The 9,846-nt window shown below is 37.2% G+C and overlaps 1 protein-coding gene across 2 annotated transcripts in view; it reads right to left on the bottom strand.

Annotated features, from left to right (window-relative positions):
- The window catches only part of hif1aa (hypoxia inducible factor 1 subunit alpha a), a 14,280-nt gene extending 7,240 nt beyond the window's left edge, over positions 1 to 7,040 (bottom strand). Inside the window, exons 1-3 of one of the 2 annotated variants that reach the window (XM_025058036.1) lie at positions 6,742 to 7,040; positions 310 to 437; positions 15 to 84 (exon numbers count right to left, since the gene is read on the bottom strand). Coding sequence is in view for 1 of the 2 variants with exons in the window: in NM_001294187.1 (NP_001281116.1) it covers positions 15 to 84; positions 6,742 to 6,773 (102 nt within the window). In the remaining variant the exon portion in view is untranslated. 2 annotated transcript variants of the gene reach the window in all.
- Positions 7,041 to 9,846: the final 2,806 nt, after the last annotated feature.

The following is a 9,846-nucleotide window of genomic DNA, read 5'->3' as shown; positions in this document are numbered from 1 at the left end:
AGCTCGTAGAAAACCTCTGGCTCTTTCCCACGACGGCATCGCGCTGCATCCCTCGACTTCTCCTTCCTCCGCTCTGAGCTCACTCTGCGGGGGACAGATGGAGGGTCAGTCACTGATCTGTGAAAAACTGGCTCTGATTTCACTACAAGAGCTAACATTCCTGATTTTTGGATCTGGACTGTCATCGAGGAGAAAAGGCTGCAGCAACAGTGTCTGCATCGGAAAAAGCTTTGCAGTCCATCCCAGTCCGAACCCCAACAGACTAATTTACATACAAGGCTAACCGAGAGTGTCTTATTGGCTGCTGACCAAAAGAAATGGCGTCCACCCCCGTGGAGTGATTGGATGGGAGGGTGGGAATGGATTTCTGTCTCTTGGTGTTCAGCCAAGGTCCTGTGCAACACCGATCACTGGTGACATTTACGAGCCTGGGTGAACTGAGCGAGGGAAAGGTGAATGACAACAAGGGCATTAACATTCAAAGGGTGACAACAGCCACCAGTTGTTCTGGCAGCTGTTGCTACAAGGCCAAATAAATATTTATAAATATCGCGTATTACCTACTGCAATTCATTGATCTGAACTATGATATATTTACAGCATAATCTGACAACGTTGTGGCTCTCTGAATAACTAAGTAAAGATGTAAAAAATAGCATACGCAGCCCCTGATCACATGATACTCTTAATTCAATCAAGCCATTATAAACAAAGCACTTTATGTAAGTGAAATATCAGCGGATTAAATCTAAAACATGACCAGAATAGTCAGTGTGACTACTGTTAACTGTATTAGAGTTTCTTCTGAGCCCACCACCCCATGAGCTCATGGTATTTTCAATGAAACTGGAGCTGCATCACAACAAAATGAATGGTGCTTGAAAAAGCCCTCGCCTTCGTAATGTACACTTAATTGAAATTGATCTGTTGTGGACTGACAATATCGACCAAGGCAATAATGTTATGAAGCTGTGATACAGGAAAATGGAGTTACTGTGTATTCAATGGCCTGGCAGGGTTACCAGAGAAAGGCCAGAGTGAAATGAGCACAAAAAGATAAATAAATAAATAAATAAACTGTGATGCTTGGGTTTAAAAAGAAAAAAATCTCAATAGGAGTCTGTGGTTACACAAGGCTGCAGCATAAACAGCTGTATTAAAAAAACAAAACAAAAAAAAAACGAACAGCTGTATTAAAAATACAAAACAAAAAAAAAACATGTTTTGATGATGGCTTAAATCCAATCTTTCTCTAGCTACTAAATCCTCTTGTTTTGACAGATATGAGCTGATGCTAACAACATGTACCAGAGATTTGTAGCAGCATTTACACCAAAATGTTTGTGTGTTCTGTAGTCAGGGAGGCAGATTATTTTTACCCGGTAGTAGCACTGGAGTTTTTAACTGGAACTGAGAATGTAAATATTCAATGATTCATCAGTCATCAACACAATGTACTCATTTAACACTCATTTAATTTAAGGATTTATTTATCAAAAAAGGTGACCAGGTGAAAATATTTAATTTGGCAGCAATGCATTTATTCAAAATGTGGTTGAAATGTTTTCAAAACTGAATAACCCCCTCACGCACTCTAGATCCCTGTGTAATTCCAAAAGTGAGTCACTTTTCTTCACATTCAATCCGGCCGGAGATGGGAGTTAAAATCCAATGTGGTCTCAGAATGTCTGATATATGAAATCACCACTCAGTGTCAGTTAAGAGAAATATTAACAGCACAGATATCAAACCAACAGGCTGTAAACAGAATATCTGGCCACAGTAAACTGTGAACTGCAGTGTCAGCTCACACTCTCTGCTCTGTACTTGTTTTGAGCCTTATTTTTTAACAAATTTCATTCATATACAAAACTCAATTTTTCATTAAAGATGAATCTAATTACTAATAATTTATACAGAGATGAAAAGACCGAAGCCATTGTACACAGTTAAAGTATGTGTATAGTTCTCTGACTGAGGTGTAGCCCATGCTCCTGAGGACACAATTACAAATGAATGCTAAATGGTGTTAACAGAAACCTGATTTCCCACAAGGAAACATATAAACCACAGGTTACACTATTTTCATTATAGTGACTGCACCTTCTTAAGTTTCACTGTTGTGTAAATGCTATCTAAATGAAGTGCAGCTATTACATTACTATTCTATGAATATTAAAAGGAGCATATAAAGGATGGCATCCATTAACACCTAGCTGTACACAGGATCTAATGCAGAAAAGCACCAAGGATAAAGGCAGATTATTCTTATTTTACTACTTAGTAGTAACACATTATTCCACCTATAAAGAACATTAGATTAGGTTGAGAAGAACCTACCAGTCTCTACTGCCAAATGACACAGTTGAGAAATGCAAGGATCTCCTCTGTGTACCGTCAAATTAAAAACACTTCATCTGAACACGGGAGAATTACAGTTTCTTAAATGTGTGTACACAATACCAAATACGTCTGGTGCTGTCAAAACAAAGGAGAGCTAAGAATCCATGGTTGCATAAGACTATCCACAGGAATACACAAGCTCTGCACTGACCTGTTTTACATGGCTCACAGAACAATCATACATGCTGTTTTAATTATTGGTTAATTAACTTGCTTTGATTATATATCATTGTGTGAAGCAGATGGGAATTTGAGGTTAAACACAATCTAAAGCACAAGAAAAAAAACCCAGGGACAGTTTTGTTTGCCTCTTGCTTGTGTAATCTGTTCATATGGACTGACCTATTACATTCCAGCAACGTTCCCACTATGCATCTGTCACTACAGTACACATCATCTTATCTATTATATAATCATGCCCAGGGAAAAACAAACTTCTCTACCCGATTCCATCACAAATACAAATCATGAATAAAAATAAACCTCTGTCACCAACAGACAAATGCACAAGATGATATTTTGAATATATTTGAAAATGACCTTTCACACAGTTGTTTAGGATACACTGTGTAAACATATATACATGCATTCACAGGCACATAAACATCGCTTTAAACAAAAGCCAAGTTTCACTGGGAGTCAGTGGAGCATATGTTGGAAACACTGGAAGAACTTTTTAATCAACAGTTCTTTGAAGAAAATTCATTGATGCGTAACAAAAAGACACGTGGAGCTAAATTACTGTCTGTTGTGTGATGTTTGGCAAATAAGACTATTTCTATATGTTTAAATAGTGTGTCCAGGTTCTAGATGTTTGGTCATTTTTAACGACATTAACTTTTACCACTAGGAGCAAAATTTATGTTACATTACTGGGCCTCAAGTAAGTAACAGTCACTGATTGTTATCTGAACACGACATTTTGTTGCATTTTTAAAGTAAGTAGCGCAAGAAAAAGCAAAAAAACCATAAACTCTTCATAAAAATGTTTACTGACAATGAAAAATAGGGGAAAAGTAGCTCAAATTAATCCCATAAACCTTATTTCCACTCTCTTTATTCTTTTACAACATATTCATAAAAGGTGAATCTAACTTGACACTTCCCTTTACTTAAAACTAATAAAGAACAAAAGACAACATTACTACGAATGTTTCAAAAGAGTTTCAAAGAATCAGATATTTAAACGCAAAATAAATCTACTTTTAATGAGGAGTCTGCTTCTTTGCTGGACATTATCAATAATTGTTTAAGTGCAAATGTTGCTCTATTTATGTCCTCTAACGTTAATGGCCCTCAAACAGCTCTGAATTCTTTAGGTTGATTACCTATAAAAACGAAGCTCAAAAGCTGTGCTGCTACAGACACACTGCATTAAAACAAGCTAAAACTCATTAAACACTTCACTTGTTCGAGGAGGCCTCGGCAAAACATAATAAAATCTGCTTCCAAGTGAAACTCGGCAAAACATAATAAAATCTGCTTCTGCAACAAATTTGTGCCTTAAAAGCTTAAGAACTTTCTTTTTATGGGTATATTAGTACCCTTAAACCAGCAGACAAGAGGACATTTTGCATTTTTTTAAAAAAAAGAAAGTCTGTGCCCACATGAAATTTTGCATTTAAAAAAAAAAAAGAAAGTCTGTGCCCACATGAAATCTTGTTTTTTAACAATCAGGATGACGGGATGTTACTCCATACATTTCCTGATATTTTAACTTCCTTCCAGGCATTATGAAGCCCTGATAAACATTACGACTGTAGTAATTAGATGTGGAAAAGATAATTACACATTGTAATGTCAAATATCACATGTAGTTGTTACTTTTTTGCCACTGTAATGAACAGCCTGGGTGCAATCCTTGATGTGACTATCAATCTAGGAAGTTGTAGATATTTTATACAAGCAGCTACTGCATAGATATGTTTTCAATCAGATAACTCAAATAAGAAAAGTATACACACAACTATTTCAAATCCACACTCTCAACAGCCAGGGGCACAATTTCATGTTTGATCTAGTCCTCCAATAAAGGATATAATTACTCTAGGATGGCTAAGCGTAAGCTGCAATTTGCCATCAGACATTTGGCCACTCCTATTGACGCACAGACCTAGTGATTAAGAGATGATGTGCAAATAACACCACAGCCTCCAATAGAGATCTGCTGAAACTGCATCCAACCAGACCACAACTCAGGATTTTCTCTTGTGATGAAAGTGAAAACGTGCACTTGCCTAAACCATGCAGGATGTAGACAGTTGATTCTTGTCTATAGTTTACGCACAACCAAATAAACGATTTAAGACTAAAAGAATCTCATTGGTGGATCAGTTAGCAACAGCAAAGACAAACGTCAAAGGGAGTGAAAATCTTATCAGCCATCAACCAAGCTTCAACTTATACTCACAACCACGGCAGCACAAATGGAAAAAAAAAATCACAATATAAGGTGCCATGCCACTAAGCAAACTGTTAAAATGAAATAACGGGTTTTTTTTCTAAATAACTGTTTGTTATTTTCCAAATTAAACAAGTGATTTTCTGTGCTAAGGATGTTATAGTTTAAGTATGAAAAACAATAAGTACATGAATAGTTTACCATCTTTTTACTCTCTTTTGAAATGAGTTGCACTCATGTCAGAAAACTACAGCAGCCTGGAGATGTAAGTTTACATTTTTAGAGCTACTCTGGCTTGTTTCTGGTTAGCATCACTATATTCTATATGTGCATTTGAGCTGTTTTACAATGACTTTTGCTGAATATATTTTAAAACAAATTAGGGTACGTTTTGTGCTGAAAATTGGTCACATATCCTGGAAGCTCAAAGCCAAAAACCCAAGCCCAATAAAGATGATGTTATGTATCAGACAAAGAGTAGATTCCATAGGCATTGTAAAATTGTTAGTTGCACTTTTGTTAGTGCCAAAATAAATAAACAGAGGCATTTCCAATGCCGATATTGGTTGCAGGATAGAGCTTGAATAATAGCAACAATGAATTTAGCAAGTTGAGTCTTTTCAAATAGCATTGGTAAACATATGTTTGGATGGACCAATATATTCTTTAATATAACATAATAACTGTTTTGTAAATTAACATAGCATTTAGGGAACAAACGAAGAGAAACGAACATTAGGTGAGAGCAAATATTTGTCGACATATGGAAATAGCAGGTTCTGGAGGTGATGAGTTGATATGTGGAAATGGCAGGTTCTGGAGGTGATGAGTTGATATAAAATACGTTAGTCAGTGAACACAGCCAATATTTATCAGTGTCATCAATGCTTACTTTGGATAGTTACAATGAGATATTAGATCTGTTAATCACAAACAGAATACTACCGTATAATAAAGCTAAAATTTCCTCGGTAAACTAAAAGACATGAGCCTTACAATTGCCTTCCAAGAACTATGCTAAAACGTGAGTGGATTAATGTTTAAAAAACCACGTCTAAAACCAAGTAACAATTGTTGCATACTTGTGTGTTTCTTTTTAAAAAGAGTTGCAAACCAGATTTATTACGTAGCATAATATATGCAATCTAAATAAATACATTTCTAGACTGACCAAAAATTCCACATTGTGACTGAAATCAGATATTCTGCGACAGAAATATATATATATACACACATATATATAGTCATGCGTTAGTTCAATCAATAGCTCCAGAGGACTCTGTAAGTCAACATCGTCTTTCTGACCACTAGCTTTTTTAAGTCAACATCGTCTTTCTGACCACTATTAGAGCAAAACAACAAACCAACGCCACCTCTAAAGCCTTAATATTTCATCAGACACCGCACACCACAGTCATATGAGCAGCACTCCACAGAGAGTCAAGGTTGGCACAACAATCCAAAACAATACGGCACTAATGATTACACTATTAATAGGATAAATCCTTAACACATTCTCAATTACTGTAAAAACAACTGTAACCGACGCTAATGATACAACCACATCTTAGCATACAAATAATCTGCAAAATATTGTAAATAAGACGCATAAGTATTCAAGTATGTAATTAATATAAACGTATAAACTTGTATGAACCAGTTACCTTATCTTAATAATTTGTATAAACTCTCTACCTGTATCGAGGCTCACTGGTCTACATGTCAGTTAGCAGGCTGTGTTAGCCGCCTGCTAGCGAGTTGCGTCGCTCACCCACATTTTGTCCAAGTAATTCGCTAAACTGTCTGTTAACCTTGAGAAAAAGCCCATAATGTCAAGGCAGTAAACGCAGAAAAATTAGCAGGGAGCCAAACATGACACTTGAGCTCATTCACTGAATAACATTCTACTAGGTAGCCTGCGATAGCACTGTCCTTACCTTTTCTTTTCGGGTACAATTCCTGTGTCCATGTCAGGACTGAAGAACCTGAGTTGAGCCTCTCTTTCGATATTCAGCTGTGTCCGGGCCCGTCGAGAAATTAACTCAAAATCCGCGCTTTTGGAACAGCTTGAGTCTGTGAAGCCTCAAACTATTAGCATACAAGTACCCACGGCGTGTATTTCTTCAAATAATTAAGCCTCCGTCCGCGAAATTAACCAGTGTCCTCTTCTTTTCCTCACATTAAATGCCACGCTGGAGACAGCGTTACTTTTCCGAGCAGAGACAATGCTACTGCGCCGTCTATGGACAGGCTCCGCCCCCGGCGCACGGGAGCGCGCAGTCACATGCCTCGTATGTTATCTAGGACGCGCATAACAAACCAGTCCATTCTAGATGAGAAGTGAGTTCTTTATGACGTAGTACGTTCTGCTACAAGATAATGCGACTCTACTACTAAGAAATAAATAACCAAAACTGAAATTAAAAATACTTTTCACGTTCATGGTCACTTAAAACTAAGATTTGGGGTTTTTTCCACTATCCCAGAATGAACATGTTTTATTTAGATTTAGATTTAGACACAAGAAAAAAACAAAATACTTTTATTTTTGCAATGATGACTGAAAATCCGTCCACCTTCCTGAACTCATTTTACAAAGCACTCATTCATGGGAGAATATTCACCTATTTCCTGTGAGTTATATGGTCTTTTTTATCAGCTGTAACCAGACTCTATATGAGAACTCAACTTCCTTGGCCTGACAAGGAACCTGGTGTGTGAAAAAATAAGAATAAAAAGACGACTCTGTGGATTTATCATTAGTATCAAGCGTCTCAATGACAAGTTCAAGGTGTGCTGCTCTTAAAACATCATGACTGTTTTACAAACCAAAATTGTAATATTAGAAGATAAATGATAAAAGATATTTGTGTCTCTTCTCATCCTTGAATTGGATAATTAAACTGTAAATGACATTCAGTCAGCTAAAGCAGATGAGTTTTAAAAAACAGAAATAAAACTGGTCTCGGTCTGATTTACTGACATACCTACTAACCAGTGGAAGCAGTAGTTTTTTGCTAACGGTTAACATTACGTAACTCCATGTTTTTGAATTTTTAGAGGCAAACAATAAAAATGCATTTCATACAGACACCAAACTGCCTACTGTTCACACAACATGAGCCATGTGGGCATTTTTGGTTTTAATTGTCATTAGTCAGCCTAAAATGTGTCCATATTCTTACAGGCCAGTGAGCAGCAATGTGAAACTGAGCAATTTCAGCTAGACTCCACCACAGGCCTCACTCGCTGGCATGAAGAGGGTTTTGGTAATTTTCCTGTACCGTTTTGGAGAAGTCTGCCTGCTCAAACTCCTCCTCCCTTCTTGCCACTGTTGCTCATGTTTGGCTGATAGCCATGTCCTTTCAGACAGGTCAGAACATGCTTTTTAAAAGCAAAAAGAAAACATAATATCTCACGGCACATTATTGTGATTACATTTGGAATTGGCAGTGTAGGGTTCTGACTTCCCAGAAGGCTTGGCACAACAGAACAACACTTCAGTGTGAGGGAATGAGCAGCAGCCATTTGACTTGAGTTCAAATAAACATGTGTGCAGGCAAAGCTACTACTGAGTCGTCAAACTTTGGCCTTGAGGCCTGAAATTGACAACAATTCAGCGCATGTGGCTCGGTCTTTGTTAATCAAATGATTATTAAAACTGGTACTTGTACACTGGCAATAATATGCTGTGACTAACTAGTGATTATTTGTGCCCTGATCCACAAACAAGTAAATCAAGAACAATTTTCTGATTTTGCAAAAAAAAATTTTGGCCTACAATTCATGGCATATTTACCATGTGTTTGCCTTTGTTTGTTCTAACTTTTATTTCTCCATTTTTGCCCAACATTAAGCTCCGTCTGGTCTGCACTTTTAGCTCATATTTGTGTAAGTTGTACAATATGAACAGTTACTATAAAGACTGTTTTATTATATTTCATTCTATTCTATTCTCTATCTGGGAATACTGTCGCAACAGTGTGAATTACGTACTTGATAACTTTGAGCTATTTTATTGTTAGCTAACTTGTAGCTATTCCATATCTTGTTGGAGTTTTCTTTAAGCTAAGCTTTATTTTGAATGTAGCATATTTCTGGCTAGCCTTAACTCAGACTAGCTTTTAGCTATTTTGTATCTAAAATAGGAATAATTAGGTACCTAAATATTCATATTATGAGCTAGCTGTTTTGTTAAAAATCCACTGAAACAATCTCAAAGGCAATTCCTCTACTATATGACCTTGTTCTGTGCCACCAACAATGTGAAAATGCCTTTATTTGCCAGTCAAATTATATTAACCAGGTCAGGTTCAGCAAAACAGCCACTATTGTTTATTTGGCAAACTGGTTGTAACCACATTTAGCACAGCTCATCCAGTACATCAAGCCAACAGTCTTTGATTATTCACTCACAGTGAGTCACAATACATTCACCTGGAAGTTGTCCAGGAGGCCTGCCACACCTTCAGTGGATTAAGCTCATGTCAATGCTCACACTGTGATTACATCCACCAGCCGTTGGTCATGTCAACAAGACTCAACATTTTAGGATAACAATTATAACGTTTTGTCTGACCGACTTCACAATTGTCTGGAAGCCACACCTTGAATGGGCAGAGCTTCTGGCACTGTCCTCAACATTATGTCTGAATAATTCAAACCCAAAGCTCGCCAAACATCAGTCACCTTCACAAGAACAAACATTTTATGATGTTGCAACCACCTATTCTCCAAGTCCAACCAAATCTTGCACCATCATCATACCAGAATTACCACACCTCTAAAAGGGAACTGTAGAAATAAAATTGTACGTTGTTGTAATCACAGCTACTGTGTGGTTGAGTTATACTTTTGCAGTAAGTGGTTTTTACCAGCGGACACATCCATCTAGATTTCCCTCATGTGGTCGATGTATTTGTGCAGCACTGCTGCCTTTTCTGTATAAATCAAAGAAGGCCGAGTGGAACTCTGACCCCGTCAGTGAGTGTGCAGACACTGCCGGCAGCCATCACTGACTCTCAGTAATGAAGGCTGAGACA

Source organism: Cynoglossus semilaevis, chromosome 1 (assembly GCF_000523025.1).
Source record: "Cynoglossus semilaevis isolate Cse_v1.0 chromosome 1, Cse_v1.0, whole genome shotgun sequence".
Lineage (NCBI taxonomy): Eukaryota > Metazoa > Chordata > Actinopteri > Pleuronectiformes > Cynoglossidae > Cynoglossus > Cynoglossus semilaevis.
The sequence above is the reverse complement of the archived record's forward strand: the minus strand, read 5'-3'. Positions and strand labels throughout refer to the sequence as shown.